Source organism: Orbicella franksi, chromosome 8 (assembly GCF_964199315.1).
Source record: "Orbicella franksi chromosome 8, jaOrbFran1.1, whole genome shotgun sequence".
Taxonomy (NCBI): Eukaryota; Metazoa; Cnidaria; class Anthozoa; order Scleractinia; family Merulinidae; genus Orbicella; species Orbicella franksi.
In genome coordinates, this window is record NC_138152.1 from 9,208,448 (window position 1) to 9,226,095 (window position 17,648).

Genomic DNA, 17,648 nt, shown 5'->3' on the forward strand with positions numbered 1-17,648 from the left:
TATTCTCTGTTTTTTGAGATGAAGAAAAGGATTGCAAGCGAAAAAGGCGGGAAAGAAAAAAAATATGTCCCACCGCCATCTTTGCTTTGTTTAACGACTCGCGTTTTTGAGCGCAGATAGATTTTAGTTTCTCAGAGAAACTGAAATATGTTCTTATGGTTTGCAACTAACTGGCTTAATGAAAGCGGACAAAATCGTTTCGTGGATTTTTCATCTTACAGTTAAAAATAGAATTAACATCGTTTTATCAGAAAGGGACAAACATTCGTGTCTGAAGTAGGATCGACTTACAACTGCGCGCTGCTTTAGACAGGATTTCAAATGGTTGTTGCGACCAAGTTGATCTACAATTAATTCCTGGGTTGGAGCCAAAAATCGTGCTTCAGATTGTTAGAGGCGTGGATGTCTTTTGGCGGGGTTTCTGATAGCTTTACTGGCTTGAAATCTTGTAACTGTCTGAAGAAATGAGCGCTGGTGTGTTAGTTAGCTCGGAAGGTTTTCTATATTCAAAGGTTGGAAGCTCGTTGTGTCCCCTATGAAGGCTCATCCAATTCGTTGTATTAGAGGCCTTTCGTCGGAGGAATATTCATTACATGTACATCAGTAGTTTTGTTATATTAAAAGGTGTTTATTTTATTTACAACGTTAGAGTTTGGTCCTTTGCAAGACGCATTATCCGTTCAATTACAGCTCTTCAGTTTTATCGGCCAGGGACGTTCCCTATTGTTATGGAAGCGCGATGCAAGAGTAACATCATGATATTACAAAGCATGCTGGGAATAACATGAGAAGAACACGTGATTAAAGCGTGACCGTTGTTTTGACTTTGTGCTCAGTGTGATATACATTCGTGTTCATGTCAGTTAACGCATGACAGTCCGTTACATCGACAGTTCGTTATTGAGTAGTTCGTTATCGGGTAGCAGGTCTATTGTATCACGGGGTAATTCGTTAGATCGCAAGGTAGGAAGGTTCGTTACGTTGGAAGGTTCGTTGACTGTGGGTTCCTTTAATGGGAGGTATGTTATATATGGGAAAATTTACTTTAAAGGCGGTTCTATATGACCAAAGGGTTTTTTTTATGAGAGTTTCGTTGTACTGGATTGTTTAGCAACGCTGGGATAGTTCGCCATATCAAAGGCCAGTTTCATAACTTAAGGTTCCTTATATAGAGACTCTAGATCTTGTATTGGAGGTTCACGGTATCGCCAGGTTGTTGTTCAGTATGGTTTCCCGAGGTTTGTGATACACTTTTCTGTCATCTTGGCTTTGCTGTTTATACAAGTGGCGCAAGTCGAAGCCTTGATGTTATGTCTTGCAAACACTACGCAGGAATACACCCGAGTATCTCTCTCCTGAGGCTAAAAGGCGTTGTCGATTTTCCGCTTGGATAAGGATATGGCTAACTGCGTGGCACGCTATTACCAAAAGATCCACTCCAACGGTGCCAATCCCTCCTTCCTTACTCTCCATAAATTTAGTTTGTAATGAAGAGTTAAGTGGACATCAACCTTTCTCTCAGGGTACTGACGGGGCAAGAAGGACCACGCTGACGACTGAAATCGTAACACGACAATACCCTGACGTCGGCACCGTGTACGAGAGCTTCCTCCTCGGTGTAAAAATTTCAGGTGAGCGACACTCAGTAAGTGAGCTTACGCATTTCTGTTGATCTATCTGCTTTCCTTCTTTTGTTATCGTTCTTCGTCTGTTCATCGTACCAAAATTCCGGTAATAAATCCAGAAGACTTTTTCAAGGACCTTCTTATCATGAAGGAGAGTCAGCATCGAAAGAAATATTATGTTTCAAATAATGATTTTTTGGCTTTATTTGGAAATGACTTTGCGTCTAACTGAGTAACAACGTGACGCATTAAAACTTTCCGTCTAATAAGCAGAACGGCGTTATGAAACACAAAAAAAGTAAATCTTCGTCTATACGAGCAATTTTTACGTGACAATTTTTATTTGCTCGTGTAGAGGACGAAAATTGGCCAGTTTTTATGTGACAAATATCAGTTTGCTGAAGACAAATAAAAAAAAAGTTGTCACATACGAAAAATTGCTCGTCTAGACGACTCGTCACATAAAATGTGTATTAAGAGTTGCGCTTATTCTTTCCCGGTCAAAAGACGCTTTTATTATGGCAGCGTCCACGCTACGCCGGGGAAATTTGAAAACGCAGCTTTACCTCTACGGTTAGGCCTACCATCCACAATAATCCGTCACGAAAACAGAGCTTTTCGAAAACGCACTTCAAACCGGAGGACTTTGAAAACGCCGGCTTTTCGTTTTCGCGTGGACGCGGAAAACATTTTGTAAACGGAGCTTTTCGAAAACGAATTAGCCACGATAGCCATGTGATTTCCCTGCATGACCGAGTTTTCCTTAATCACAAATCCAAAATGATCGGAGATTGTTGTGCTTTTAAAATCCTCCGGCGTATTGTGGACGGAAAACATTTGATGCGTTTTCAGAGTGAAATCCGTTTTTTTCAAATTTCTAGGTGTAGTGTGGAGGGAGCCTGTGTTCATTTTGCGTCCTTCGATTGTCGATAGTTTGCTTTGTCAAAAGGAAAGTTTACAAATAATTGTATCTTTTCTCCATTAGGTGACGGTCCTTGTCTGGGGACTTGGGACCCAGACATCAAGAAATATACGTGGCTTACATATAACCAGGTGAGTGGGACATACACTGTGTCGTATGTCGCAGTTCTGAGTCCAAATTGAAAAGGATTCTTTCCTTTTTTTTGGTTTTACCTACAACCCTAGGAAAAATGCTACCATCCGTCTCTTTACTGCTACTTGTTTAAGCATAGAAAGTATTGTAACTTGTCTCTGTTTTCTCTGTTATAAAACGACAGCGAAACGATGCCAAATGATTTGTCATAACTGACTTAGAGAGGGTAGGGGGGGGACTTTTGCAGTGGCATGCCTGTAAACTAGCTAAGCTTGGTGCTTGTATAGCTAAGTGCATGATCACTATAAATAGGATTTACATCTGCATTTTACACACTGTAGTTGGTTTTAAAAAGTGGCAAATCCATATCCGTACTTATTTTGTCGCAACTGAGAGTTTTGTGGAAGATTTCAGATATTTCTCGACTTGCTCGTTTGGGCCGTATAAGCCGGATAACGACTTTCGGTCAGTCCTGTCTTTCCTTCGCTTTGCTCCTTTCCTCAGTACTGTCAAGGCAAAACTCAGTGGTATTCACCCTGTACAGCCTCTACGCTGATAACATGTATGCACCATATCCATGAGCTCAATGATCAAATTATTTTTATCTAACATTCTGGGTTTCTCAAAATGTTTGATCGTTTAGTAGGATGAAAGGATCTAATAGATTAGCCGCAGTTCAACTTTGTGCGTTCGTTTCTGGCTAGGTTCATGAGCGGGCGACCTACGTTGGCGCAGGCTTGGTTGCCATTGGTTGTGAGCCCTCGCAAAAGACCTTCATTGGTATTTACGGACCTAACCGGGTGGAGGTAAACTGTTCAATTCGTCACGACTCTTCTAAGATGTTCAAACAGGCCTTTGCGCACAAATAAAGTGATATGTTCAGTCCACACACTTAGGCTAACCTGACCCTATTCAGGCTAACCGTAGTGCCATTTCGTCATTTCGCTATTTCTAAACAATTATCGGATGAGGTTTTTGTGATATCCGGAATAATTAAGGTCGAGGTAAGTGTTATCAGCCGAAGCCGAAGGCTTCACTAATCTGCCAATAGATTAGTGAATAATCTGTAGGTTGTGCTGTTTCCCAAAATTAACTGTAGGCTTTTAACCAATGAGAAGACAGATGGTGACTACAATGTAAAATAAATGTATTAAACACGCCCTCCATTGCGTTGTATCATCGTAAGCTCACCGCTTCTGCTGGGCTGATGCCGTACATAGAGGCTTGTCTTTACTTGTTGCTTTTTCTTCAGTGGACCTTGACTGATCTTGGCTGTCAGATGTTTTCCATGATATCAGTTCCTGTTTATGACGCACACGGCACTGAAGAATGTATTTACATTATAAACCACGGTAAGAGACTACAATGCTGACCTTCGATAGTGAACTGATTGATTAACGTAACTCGAAAAGCTCCGTTTAAAAATGTTTTCTGTCCACACGAAAACGCAAAGCCGGCGTTTTCAAATTCCTCCAGTTTGAAGGGCGTTTCCGAAAGGCTCCGTTTTCGCGGCGGATATGTGTGAAAGGTAGACCATAACCGAAGAAATAAAGCTGCGTTTTCAAATTCCTCCGGCGTTGTGAGAACGGTGCCAAAGATCAAAGCTTTTAAAAATGTTGTGAGTTGTTCAGTTGTCTTTTAATTGTTTTTTCTTTTCGTTATGTGTTTACGTACAAGTTTCACTTTTTCCCTTTTATTCATTTCAGCCGGGCTCTCTACTATCGTTTGCAACGAGGACAAAGTTTCTCTGCTTCTTGAGCAGGCCCACTCGTGTAAGGGGCTGAAAAACCTAGTGAAAATAGGCTCCCAGGTAACACAGGAGCAGAGTGAAAAAGCTAAGGAACTGGGACTCAAGCTCATCTCTCTGTCAGATTTAGAAGTAAGTTATGCTCTAAACATTCCAAGACACAGGATTTTGGATCTTTTTATCTAACAATTGAAAGAATGGTTAGCAGACAATTTTTTTTGGAAATTTCAAAACATTATGAAGCCGTAGGTAATGAGAATTGTGGGAGGTTTTCTTCATCATTGCACTCATTTAGTGCTTTAATTAAGACCTACCCAGAAGTGAAGGAAATTTTCATCATTTTTTCCGAGTCAAGCCAGTTGCATTGCACAGAGTCAATGAAAAAAAAAACAAAAAAAAAACATGATACCCTTCTTATGACTAAAAAGAAGCCAAAAAAGCAAAGTTAACACAAAGATTTACATTGATTTCTCTTTATAACTAAAAAAAACTGAGTATTTCATCGTTCGTTTGTAGTTTCTTTGATGACAAAGATCTTTTAAAACTGTTTTTCACTCTATATTGAGGGTCTGGATAAGGGTGCTCTGATCTCAGTTATCAGTCAAATTTTCGGCGATTGCTCAGCTATCACTGCATTTAGTAGACGATGTCGACGATCGGTCAACCAGCCGGTTGCTTTACTTTTTGCTGGTACGCTGTGCTGACGAGACCCAACCAGGTCGAAACAGCTGTCCACGGTTGCAATTCTTGGCTTTCAGTTTGGACTCTATCATGTCGTTGTCCCGTTAAGCTTTCTACATAGTAACCAGCCTTGCTTCCTTGTTATGTTAAAATTTCAGCGCATTTCTAGGCTATCAGTAGATTTTGTAGACCTTGGATCTCACCTACAAAAGGTACAAAAGGCTTCATAATTCAGCTGACTCCCGCTAGACCTTCTCTAATCTTTCTCGTGTGTTGCTTTTTCAACACAGGATATTGGAAAGAAGAGTTTTGAGGAAAGAAAGGTAACTACAGCTGATAGGGTTTTTACGGTCTTAAGTCAAACTAGACCTGAAAGTTTATCAAACCGTTAAGTTCCTTTTGAGCGTGACTGCATTGTGAAGCAGGCTAGAGGGAAGGGCTTTAGGGTAAGCTACGGCATTGGAACGAATGAATCAGAGAAAATTGCCTTGATGAAACACCAAATTCCAATGCTTAAGAAATACAAAACATGTAGCGTGTTTCTATAGAGTTAAAGAAACACGATTGGAAGTTTGGGAGAACGAGAAATGCTGTGGGAGCACGAGCCACAGGCGAGTTTTTCCACAGCTTTTTCGAGTTCTCCCAAACTTTCACGAGTTTCTATAAGTCGATAGAAACGGGAGAACATGTTTTCTGTCTCTTTTAGAAAACACCGCGACAAAAAAAAGAAAAACAGCTAGCTTGTTTACTTTGATTATCAAAATGCAAATTCTCTTTGCTCGCGCCATCATTACGTCAACAGCTCGTGCTAGTTCTGTGTTTCCATCGAGTTCTAGAAACACGATTTTTAACCAATCAGCGCGCGTATTTTCTTAGGACCCTTTTCTAAGTAATATTACAACACATTTATGGTAAGCAAAAGGGAGAATTGATATTTCAAGCTTGGCATTAAGTAGTGCCGGTGCAATACTAAATAAAGGCGGCAACAAGTGAAATATTTAGCTAATTATCAACTTGAAGTTGATCAAGTAAATTAACCGCCACAACGAGCATTTGAATTTGACGGCTTGAACGTTAACCCTTCGTCAGAGGAAATGGTCTTATTCTGACGAAGGGTAACGCCCAAAACGTCAACTCTATGGCGTTAATTTGCCTTTATCACTGTTAAGTTGATAAATTACCAACCGGTATAAGACAAACTGGCTAACTATTTTGCTATTACTCTAGCCAGCTAACCCAGAGGACATTTTAACTGTGTGTTACACAAGTGGGACAACTGGTAAGTGACACTTTTTCTTTCTATTACCGTTCCACTAAACTGTGGGAACAATTTTCCACTTTCACTCAATATTTGTTTTGAAATATAGCCTAAGAATGAAATTCATGGTCAAAAATGAAAATGTATTGTTCAGCATCGAATCTGTTAAATGGGATTATCAGCTATTTTGAGTTTAGCTGAGTTTTGAACATACCTGTTACAGATCTGTTGGCGAGGTTTTGCCAGCTCTGGTGAAATTTAAGTCTCCGTCATTGGTAGATCGCAAAAAACACCCTGGCCACTGCACCGGTTCCCTGATACATGCCTAGCTGACTGAAAGCATTACCGAAACCCAAGAGGAAGACGTTAGCTTCAGAGTAATTTTGACTAATTGCGGAAGGCAGGACAACTTTATTTTGCCATCGTGAAACTCCCCGCTGGCTTTTTTTTTTTTTTTGTCACATATCCCTGGCCAGCATCATGATCGAAAGGATATTTTTAGAACGTTCCGCTCATCGCAATTTCTTTTGTTTTTGGCGTCACATGGTTGCCTAGCAACACCAGCGCTGGCCAAGCTTGAAGGGCGGGAAAATTGCATTTGTACCAAGAAACTTTTCGTTTCTTTGAAAAAAATTTCAAGGGAGTATTGAATCTCATACTCAAACATTGGTGTTTAAAAATCCAAACTGACGTCTATTTGAGCAGGCTACTGTTATGTTGCGCCGGTCTAAGAGGCCTTGTGGTTTTTAACCAAATATTTGCCTTCTTATCTTGACGACAGGACCTCCTAAGGGAGCGATTCTGACACATGCCAATCTCGTAGCTGATATCTCGGCTTACCGCGTACATATGCGTCAGGTATGTATCTGTGCAGGCATTTAGATAGCTCCTATCACACTTCAAGGTGAATAGTCGGGAACCTCCCCCCGCCACCCCTCCACCATCTCCAACCCCTCCAACCCCTCCACCCCTCCACCATCTCCAACCCCTCCACCCCCTCCACCCCCTCCACCCCCTCCACCCCTCCACCTCTCCACCATCTCTACGCAATTCCCTGCATACAGGCTTCACCCCTATCCACCCCCCTCCACCCCATGCACCAATATAAAGGCTCTCAACTCCAAGCAAACTACTCCCTTTGTTTCAACTTCCATTCCAAGCAAATGGAGTTCAGTTCTGGTTTAACACCCTTTCCAGAAATGTAGACACTTTTCGTGGCATAAACAAACAATAGAAACATCAGTGGCAGGAAATACACGTAAGCCGAGATCACTTTTTTAATATCATTACAGACTGGATTTGAGCTGACGCCTGAGGATGTGCACCTATCATTTTTACCGCTGGCTCACATGTATGAACGAATAAATCACGTAAGTACTGAGTCACGCATCAATTCACGCACACACATGTGGAAACAAGCGATAGATCCTCGTAACACTAATCCAAGGATTCGTTTAATTAATAAGGAAATGACGCCCTCTTTAACACGATGACTCGTCAACTTTACAGAATAAGCTTTGCATTAGCTTAGGAAACCTCCACTGCAATGACTACAGCGGCGACCAATGTTTGGAGGTAGAATATTGACCAAGAAAACTCTTTGTTTTCCGCGGACGGAAGTAATTCATTTCTACTCAACCAAAAGTTAGAATGAGCATTTGTGGTGGAACAATACTTTCACTTTCCAATTTATCTCTCTCTCTGAGACCTCTTTCGACATAGTTCTACATAGAGCAATCCCTTTACCGAGTACCATTGCAAGGCCACTACCCACACATCCGAAAACATCAACTTAACTCTCTCAGTGATGAGAAATGTAAAGGTTAATTCAATTACCCTTTCAGTTGAATCTATTACTGAGCGGAGCAAGAATTGGGTACTACAGTGGGGACATCAAACGACTGCTCGAAGACTGCAAAGAACTGAAGTAAGTTTAAAGGAGCTTACAAAATTATTTCGAGAGGAGCCTCAAATTAAATTAAATTGAATTTTTTTCTAAAACTAAAACACTAAAAAGGTAAAACTAAAACAACAAGAAACAAGGATTGTTATGTTTGAGACAAATAACAAATAGGCCAACTTGAAGTTTGACGCTAAATTTTTTTGATGCGCCATTTATGACAGAGATTCTTTTAAAAAATATACTCTGTTGCCCCCCAATGAGTATTTTTCAAAGAGAAGCAACTAAAGCACAACAATTATTTTCTGCAGAATTTAGTTAAGGGGGGAATCGTCACAGATCGACGAAGTAGTCTGCTAACTTCTGTCTTTAACGATCCGTAGGTAATTTGTTTATTTTCTGTCTCGTTTAATTCCCCTATGATGAATTGTCTTCACAGGCCGACGATTTTTTCAGCAGTTCCACGTTTACTGAACAGAATCTACGACAAGGTAATGAAAAAAAAATATTTATTTTGATCATTAAACTGAGTAACGTTGTGCTTCTCCTTACAATATCAACATATTTTCAAGTCGAGAGGTGAAGAGAATATGGAAATCATCAACCATTGTGATTCGACTTTACACGCTATTCGGTGTTATTTTGTTTCGTACGTAAACAGGTCATGTCGGGAGTGTCCAAGAGCAAGCCAAAAAGGTGGATTTTCCAAATGGCGTTGAGGTCCAAAGAAAGTGATCTTAAAAGGTAAGTAAGCCAGAAAACTTCATGCAGTATTCCGTAAGAGTACTATTAGGGTCCCCTCTCCCTCCCCCCTCCCCCTAACCCCCAACCCACCCCTCTACCTCTTTTATTAGCTCGACCCCGGGCCACTCTCCACATTAGGAGGTGGATAAAATTACTAATTCGCACGCTTTTCTTGTTTTTTCGTGTCATGGTCGATGTTTACCTATGTCAATTATTTTTTCACTGCTTGTGTTTAACTGTCTTAGGCGAATCATCAGCAAGAACACGATATGGGATTACTTGGTCCTTCGTAAAGTACAGGTAAGGCAGTCAGCCATTGATCGTGATCATATTACGAAAGCTTGAGAGTGGAGGGGGACGGGTGAAGTTTGTGCACCTGACGTAATCATGAATAAGTGCCGACGTTGTCTAGGTTGAGGCTCATTTAAGCTTTAAAATCATTCTCAGCACGTTGCTCTGTCAAAAACCCTAAGAAGGTTTTTATTACTTTTGGTTTTTACTACAGAATCTTCTTGGAGGTCGTGTGCGATATATGCCTTGTGGCTCAGCGCCCTTGTCAGCCAAAGTGACGTCATTCATTAGATGCGTCATGGGATGTTACGTGAGTTCATCAGTGACATATGTAATTTTATAATCCATCAAATATTTTCGGTCGCGTGCGATTGGTCTAAACGCATCACGTGACTGAATATTTCCAAGCTAAAACTGGGGAATATCCGAGTGATATTTCCCAATTTTCAAAACCGCACGTGTTGCGAAAAACATTTGAAGAATAATAAACACTACGCTGTCGGAAAACTGTGAGCATCGAGGAACAGATAATGTCCGCGGACAAATATCCAAGCATATTTTCGGGCCAAATGGAGACTGTTGTTTATATATGCACGTTTCTTGATTCTTCTTACTTAACTGTAGGATTCTTGTCAGTGCACGGTTTGCGTTTCCAGCTCATATTTTTGTACGATCACACCAAATGAATCTGTCATTGTCTTTCTCAGTTGACTGAGGGCTACGGTCAGACCGAGTGCGCAGCAGCTGCGACCTTTCAGTTGTATAATGACCTCACCACAGGTCTGTCGACTGTTGTTTTTTTTTTGTTTTGTTTTGTTTTGTTTCCTCTTCACTCATGTATCATTTACTTTTTTGATTAATTGGACGACCGATCGACCAATTGACTGACCGACTAATTGAGTGAGTGACTGACTGACTAACCGACCGACCGATCGGATGACTGACTGATTGGTAATTGACTGATTGATTGATTGATTGATAGATTGATTAATTAAATAAATGAATGAATCAATGAATGAATCAATGAATGAATGAATTAATTAATTAATGTTTGACATGATCGATTTATTAATTGGATGATTCGATGATTTTCTATTTCATTTCATTCTGTAGCCGGTCACGTGGGCCCTCCAGTTCCTTCTAACATCATTAAACTTGTGGACGTGGAAGAAAAGGCATACTTCGCTAAAAATGGGCAGGGGGAGGTATGATAGTGGAGCTTTATTTTTATCTAATTTACTTCTTTGTATATGCAAAAATAATCAGACAAATCAGTGGCGGATCCTGACCTTGAGCTAAGAGGGGGCAGGGCCGGTTTTGTTTTGCTTGCCCTGCCTGCTTTTCTTCCTTCTGTGATTTCTTTTTTTTTTTTATACCCAAAATAAGGGGCCGGGCCTCCCGGGGCCCTCCCTTAGATTCGCCACTGCGAATCAACTCTCAATTTATCGATCTTTCTGTTCATCGGTATTTATGAGGCCAAATTTAATGACAATCTGATTCTGGAAAGGAACTATAAAGTGTTGCAAAAAGTGCTGACTGTTTACTGAGCTGCTTTGACATACGCGTTCTGGCCTCAGTTTAAACTGCCTTTAACAAACCAATATCCGGCCTTGCCTTGTGATCAGTTGGTTTCTTCCATGGTTATCGCCTTTGTAGCAGTGGGAGGTTCTTTTTACTGAGTCGAATCCATATTAACTGACGACAGATTAAGGCAAAGATCTTTTTAATGCTCCAACACGAAAACAGTAATCGTTTTTCTCCATTACAGATTTGCCTTAAGGGTCCTAGCGTCTTCAAGGGTTATCTTCACGACCCTGAAAAGACCGCTGAAACTATCGACGAGGATGGTTGGCTCCATACTGGTGACGTAGGAGAATGGCTTCCGGTAATGTGAAACTTCCGGTCTTAGATGTTATGTCTTCAATGACTTGCAAGCCGTTGATACCGGTTGATCTGCACAAGTTTAAAACCTTTCTTTTCATTTGTTCTTGTTTATCTGCACTTCTTTTGTTCCTAGGGCGAAGGGCATTGTTTGTGTTCTTAACCTTTTGTTTCCTTCTTCAATAATAAATAACCTTGTAAAAGGTGCAAGTCGCCCCATTGATGTGTTTTGAGATTGTCCCTAAATGCTTGAAAGTTACTGTGATTCAATAGATTCCCTTTTGTGGTATTTTATAGAAATACCAAGTCAAAAAAAAACAACTCCATTGAGAACCCGTACATTTTATACACAAATCGAGTCTACATCTACCGAGGACGTAACGACCAAAGAAAAGACGACAACGAACTCGTGACAACAACTTGAGGCCAAAAAGAAGAGCCTGAGGAACTCACGAGGAAAAGAGATCTGAAGACGTTAAGAGTACCCAACGAGATCCTCACGAGGAGACAAAGAGGACGTAGTTATAACGTGTGTAGCTCAGACGTAAACAAATCTTAACGAAATTGTAACGATGACGTAACAAAGATGCACGATAACGTAACGAGGATGGAACGAGAACGTTACATAACGAGACATCTCACCATAAATATCATGCGACTATCTTATTAACTATTGTCCTATCCTGTTCTTTAAATTTGCAGAATGGAACTTTGAAAATTATCGATCGAAAGAAAAACATATTCAAACTTTCCCAGGCAAGGAGTTTTTTTCTTGTTTATAATTTTAGATTTTTACTTTCAAATAAAGGTGTCTATCTATTTATGATGAAGGTTGAAACTCTCTGATCTATTTCCAAATGTTTTAACACCGTCAGTAAGGAGAATTTGGTCACTCACTTCACTCAAGGCTTATGAGATCTATTTTCACTTTTTTTGAAATGCATGATGTTACTAATACAATCGAACCTTCCGAAAGCGCTTACGAAAGCTTAGACCATTTTGGGTCAGAATTACAAGGTGATTTACCTCATGTTTTAAATTTTTATTCATGTGAAAATTAAGTCAATTTCGAAACAAATCTGGCAGTTCCCATTTAGAAATTTTCGTCTCTTGTACTACGCCGGAATGCGATAATGTTACCACACCTTATTATCCAATCTTCGCCCTATTACCTGTAAAGTGGTCGTTAACGGGAGGTTAAAAACAAAAGAAAAATTCAATTTTTTAGCTCTAAAAGTGGTCGCGGTCGCTTACGATAAGAAGTCGCTTACAACAGGTTCCAAATATAGTGATTTAACTTGGAAACTTTTGGTATTTTGGAAAACTGGTCGCTGAGGAGAGGTGGTCGCAACCGGAGGTTCGACTGTATTACCAGTGAAATTATACAGGTCTTTCTTTCTTTCTATTTGTTCATAGTATCTCCCTATTTACCGACTTGTTTGTTAGTTTCGCTTTTTAATTAACTCATTATCCTCGAATTAGCGCCCCCCTCGAATAAGCGTCCCCCTCCCCTGCCCCCCCCCCCCCATTTTGTGGACGAGTAATGAGACAACAAAAGATGTATAGTTTTCGTCATGTATTAGATTTCTACATTGCTTTAGTTTGTGAACACGTTAAGTGAACACGTTAAACACGTTAAGTACTAACAGTGCTGCGATTAAAACTTTAGGATCAGCTTTTTATGCCAATAAACAGCTTATATTGTTGTTTACGCGCAGATGATGAATTTAAAAAAATGATCATGTCTGGCCACGATTTGGGAAAAATTAAATAAGCGCCCCCCCCCCCCCTACCCCTCGATTAAGCGCCTCCCTCCAATAAGCGCCCCGGGCGCTAATTCGAGGATTTACGGTATACATTGGCCTGTCTTGTTTATTTGCTTTCTTGTTTTCCTTGAAAATTGTGATCGACATTAAAGTGAACCATTCTGTTATTTCACAGGGTGAGTTTATCGCTCCTGAGAAAATTCAGAACGTGTACCTGCGCAGTCCGTTCATAGCGCAGGTGTTTGTCTATGGAAACAGTTACAAGGTGAGTTTCAGAGGAAGACTGGGGTTAAGGATTCGAGGCCCGCGAGCCTTGAGGAAAAAATATTTCGCGACATTTCAATTAGCTTGTTAACAGGCTCTAGGAGGAAGGGTCTGACCGCGGCTGAAAGGGCCGAGAAGGAACTGGCTAAGAGAGACGTGGCGGAGAGGGAATGGGGTGGGGGTTGGGGCGTCTCCCCATTCCTCTCTCCTTCTGTCTCTTCCCTCTTTTCTCTTCTCTCCTCTTTCGTCCCGCTCTCTCTTTGCCCCGTCCTCGACTAAAGAACCTGTACACAGGCTACATTTCAATCGATAGGTTTCTTATTTGTGCACATTAAAATTTGAAGACGCAAAATTCCATCCAGGGCCCAGTTGTTCGAAGGGTGGATAACGCTATCCATCGAATAAATCACCAGCCAGTAGATGATCGTTGTCAAAACGAATCACGCTATCCACTGGATAGTGATTTATCCGGTGGATGGCTTTATCCACTCTTTGAACAATCGGGGCCAGGTGCGTAGGAACTGAACGAAAAGATAATTTGAATTCGTAAAATTTCCAAATTCATTCCTTACGCCACTCCCTAGTGTACATACAAACAGCTTGTAATGACGTTGTTTGTGTTGTTTCCAGTCCTTCCTCGTAGCGATTGCTGTCCCGGACGCTGAAGTGCTTCAGACCTGGGCTAAGAGCAATGGACTTGAAGGGGACATTAAACAGCTCTGTCAAGATGAGGTAATATTTAACCACTGTAACTGTTCATTTTCAGAAACGGATTGCATTGGGATAGAACTTCAAAAACATCCACCCGACCTTTTTCAAGTTGAGTTCAATTTTTGTGAAAGTGTAATTTATAAAGGTCGAAAAATCATCCTCGTTTGTTAGGTGGCTGTGATTTTGCCAATAAACAGACTGTTGCTTTGTTAATTTAAAGTTTATAGCTTGTCAACACCGAAAATAAACAGAATTACATGAGATACCATGTCCTAGGCCCTTAAATGAAGTAGAATAACATGGCAGAGAAGAATATGCTGACTCTGTCATCTGCCACAGACATTAAGTGCTCAAGTATGCTGCATTAGTTGTTCAATACTATGAAAGTTAAAAGTGAGTGTTAACTCTTCGTCAAGCCCTGCTGATAGCTCAGGGGAACATTTTCAAGGTACGGAGAACACAGGAAATTTAGCATTCTCGTTCAATGAGATTCTCCACTTCTTGCTAAAGAACGGAAATTTTGAGTTACAGTTTCAGCAGGTTTTGATAATTCAGTTTTGTTGACAATGATCGCCTTCTTATGATCGATGAATTTGTATCCTGATCAGTAAATAATAAACAAATAAATTACTATATTCTAGTGCCAGAATATTTACGGCGCTGCAAGACTATTAAATATATCAACTGAGCAAACTACTTTGACCCCTTTTTCAGATTGTGCACAAAGTTATTTTTCAAGACATGTTGGCAAAGGGTAACGAAGGAGGACTGAATTCTTTAGAACAGGTTTGAATCACTGAAGTCTATCCGGTTATTTCTTAGCTTAACAATAAGTACAATAGTCCATTTTACCCTGAGTTCGGTGCTAAAGCCTGGTTTTTGCTACGACATAATCACAGCACCAACATAAGCATAACTTAAGTGAGGACACCTACAACACTAGCACAAGCATAAGCATAAGTCCACCATCTTGTTTGAACGCGTGCCGATCGAAGAGGTATGGAACCGAAAATAAGACAATTATCTACTCTGCGCATGCGTACGTGCTTATGCCAGTGTTGTAAGCGTCCCGACTTCCATTATACTTATTCAGACTTTAGAGTGTTAAGCCTGGGTCAGATAGAGTTATTACGTAATCCCCGCCCTCAAATTAAAACTAGATTCTAATATCTTTTAGGATGTTCTGTAAGATTCTTAATGATCATTCTGTCACACGAAGGCTGTCACTTTCGCGGTACGATAGATTTCGTTAACTCAGCATGTCGATAACAAAGTTTTGCTTTGATTTTTCTTTTATAGGTCAAGAAATTCTATCTCCATCCCGACATATTTAGTATTGAAAACGGTCTGCTCACGCCCACCTTCAAAGCCAAACGGCCAGAGATACTTCGCACGTTTAAAGAGGAAATTGAGCGTCTTTACGAAGAGGTGGAAATGGAGCTAACTGAGAAGACTAAGCAAGGATGAGACGTTTATTACTGAACCCTTATCAAAATCCCAAACCTAGTTTGGCAAAATGTAAATGACATACTCTAACACGTAATATTACTGATCGATAGGTTTCATGTACAGACGTACATGTATAGCGTATCAAAGGGTACGAAACAAACAGGTTTTTACCTTGTGAAGTATGTACAAGTAGAGATGCCATATACATCGGTAAGAAAGTGAGTGAGATTGGGGTTTGAAAAACATTATTGTCATTACTATTATATTGCTGTTATCAAGGTTGACCACTCAAAGTATTTATCGTTAATTGAATTTCAAAATATTTATTACAATGTCCAGTATTTAAGAAGTCGTAAAATGTGAATAATGTAGCTTGGCTAAAATAGAAACCACTACTCACGGACAGGAGAAAGGCATATGGCTGTTAACAAGATTAACAATACACAATATAAATACAACCAACAGGGCCGGGTTAAAAAGTTGATTAACACTATAACTGCTGGATGAAGGACTGTCTAGTACAGCTAGTAAATAGGACAACTATTATTATTTTGTTATGTTTTCAATGTTTTGTTTTGTTATTTTTTGTTACGTTTCCTCATGTATTTTTTTTTGCTGTTGTTGTTTTCTTTTCTACTTTTATTTTTATGTCTTGTTTTGTTATTTTGTATGTTTTGTCGTGCGTTTTTTTTTTCCTTTTGTTTTTCGTTTTGTTTTGTTTTGTTTAGTCCGCACTTCAGTCTCTCTTCAAGCTGGTGTTTATCCAGTGATCAGCGTTTTAAAACCTTTGAAGGGTCAGGCCCAGGTCTGAAAGATCTGCATGATCTATTCACTGTGTACTGTAGAATTGTTATGGGAAAAATATAATGTGCAATATTAAATAAATAATTTTTTATCGTATTTACTCCAAAGTACTTTATTACGGCTCCGTTTCTTCAGATGGGAGGGGACGATGTAGTGCTCATGGTTTAATAAAGTCGTCATTTTGGAGCCGAGAACTATACTATGTAATCAGGAGCCATAAAAGAAATACTTAAAAAAAAGCTTAATGTAAAATATCTCTGATATTAAACTGACAGTGATGTTCACTCACAGTAATAACAGGGTAACAGGATTCTATAAACTTACAAGAAATGAATGCAGTAAAAATTGGACATAAGGATGGAGCGGGAATTTCACTCGCGGCTTCACCGCTGGCGAATTCGCTCGCAGGCGAGAATAAAATGACGCCTTCGCTACAGAAAATCACTAGCTCAGAAATCCCGCCAGCAACACAAGCTAATTTCGTGGCTAAGACTCTTATCCAGATCTGGGGCCTCTTCCAAATCTCAAGGAAAAAGGCCTGTCATAATTAGTCATAGCTACAGATGAAAGCGTTTACCGGTTTAGAAAAAAAAAGCCTCCAACCTTGTCTCATGGCCTATTCCCTTACTTGGGCGTGGGGCTAGACTGTTCGCCGCCCTCTGTTTTCTCGTATTTTACTTCGATCTGATAGAATCGCGAGAGAACTGGACGCTAGCGAAAAACGGAAGACTTGACTGGGTAGGGGGTAGGGACCGAGCAAACTCCACCGCCACCCCGCATGCTTCGCGCTCGTTTTGCTCGCTTTTTCCTTCGCGTGCCTAAATAGAGGGATTCATGTTGAAATCTGCTTACATTTTTGATCATTTGCATACGGCCTTGCGCACAGACGGAAACATGTTAGAAATGAATTGACTCCAGGCAGCTAAAGAGCTAGTGAAACTTAATACACGGTGAAATTTTTAGCTCTTTGGGCGTAATATTCAGGGAAACATTGTCTTTCAAAAGCTGCAAAATTTCTTCGTGCAAAAGTTCTAATGAGCTTATACATTCCTTATAAAATTTTGAGTTTTTAAACCCATGTTGGACAAAAAGTATTCAATACATCAGGCTCATATTCATTGGCGGAGTTAATCGTTCTATGATCTTTAAATATTCAGAAGTGATTTATTTGTAGCTCCTTCAGAAACTGAATTGCTTATGCTAATGAGGCAAATATTGTAAACAAGGATTCCCTGCAAGTGAATATATGACCGTACATTTGAATTGCAGAGAAAGATATGAAGATATGATTCTTATGTAGTTCCTATTTACTGTCTAAAGAAACACGCTACAGTCGACTCCTGATAACTTGAGTATAACCGTTAAATTTTTTTGGAAAGCTATTTGTACTGTATCAATGGGGGTCTGGAACCTAGAGTCTAGGTTCCAGAGCCTAGACTTCTAGAACCTGGAACCTAGGTTCCAGACCCCCAT

The 17,648-nt window shown here is 40.1% G+C and overlaps 1 protein-coding gene across 7 annotated transcripts in view; it reads left to right on the forward strand.

Moving 5' to 3' along the window:
- Positions 1-16,271, forward strand: part of LOC145495891 (long-chain-fatty-acid--CoA ligase 1-like) — a 29,787-nt gene extending 13,516 nt beyond the window's left edge. For all 7 annotated transcript variants that reach the window (XM_081475487.1, XM_081475485.1, XM_081475490.1 and 4 more), the window contains 22 exons: positions 1,523-1,631; positions 2,611-2,678; positions 3,384-3,485; positions 3,932-4,031; positions 4,386-4,558; positions 5,398-5,430; positions 6,335-6,386; positions 7,147-7,223; positions 7,658-7,735; positions 8,210-8,292; positions 8,705-8,756; positions 8,927-9,009; positions 9,255-9,309; positions 9,515-9,610; positions 10,008-10,080; positions 10,414-10,505; positions 11,069-11,185; positions 11,884-11,937; positions 13,123-13,212; positions 13,842-13,943; positions 14,637-14,708; positions 15,222-16,271. In XM_081475487.1, coding sequence (XP_081331613.1) covers positions 1,523-1,631; positions 2,611-2,678; positions 3,384-3,485; positions 3,932-4,031; positions 4,386-4,558; positions 5,398-5,430; positions 6,335-6,386; positions 7,147-7,223; positions 7,658-7,735; positions 8,210-8,292; positions 8,705-8,756; positions 8,927-9,009; positions 9,255-9,309; positions 9,515-9,610; positions 10,008-10,080; positions 10,414-10,505; positions 11,069-11,185; positions 11,884-11,937; positions 13,123-13,212; positions 13,842-13,943; positions 14,637-14,708; positions 15,222-15,389 — 1,929 coding nt within the window. In that variant the 3' untranslated portion in view covers positions 15,390-16,271. The remainder of the gene's footprint in view (positions 1-1,522; positions 1,632-2,610; positions 2,679-3,383; positions 3,486-3,931; positions 4,032-4,385; positions 4,559-5,397; positions 5,431-6,334; positions 6,387-7,146; positions 7,224-7,657; positions 7,736-8,209; positions 8,293-8,704; positions 8,757-8,926; positions 9,010-9,254; positions 9,310-9,514; positions 9,611-10,007; positions 10,081-10,413; positions 10,506-11,068; positions 11,186-11,883; positions 11,938-13,122; positions 13,213-13,841; positions 13,944-14,636; positions 14,709-15,221) is intronic.
- Positions 16,272-17,648: the final 1,377 nt, after the last annotated feature.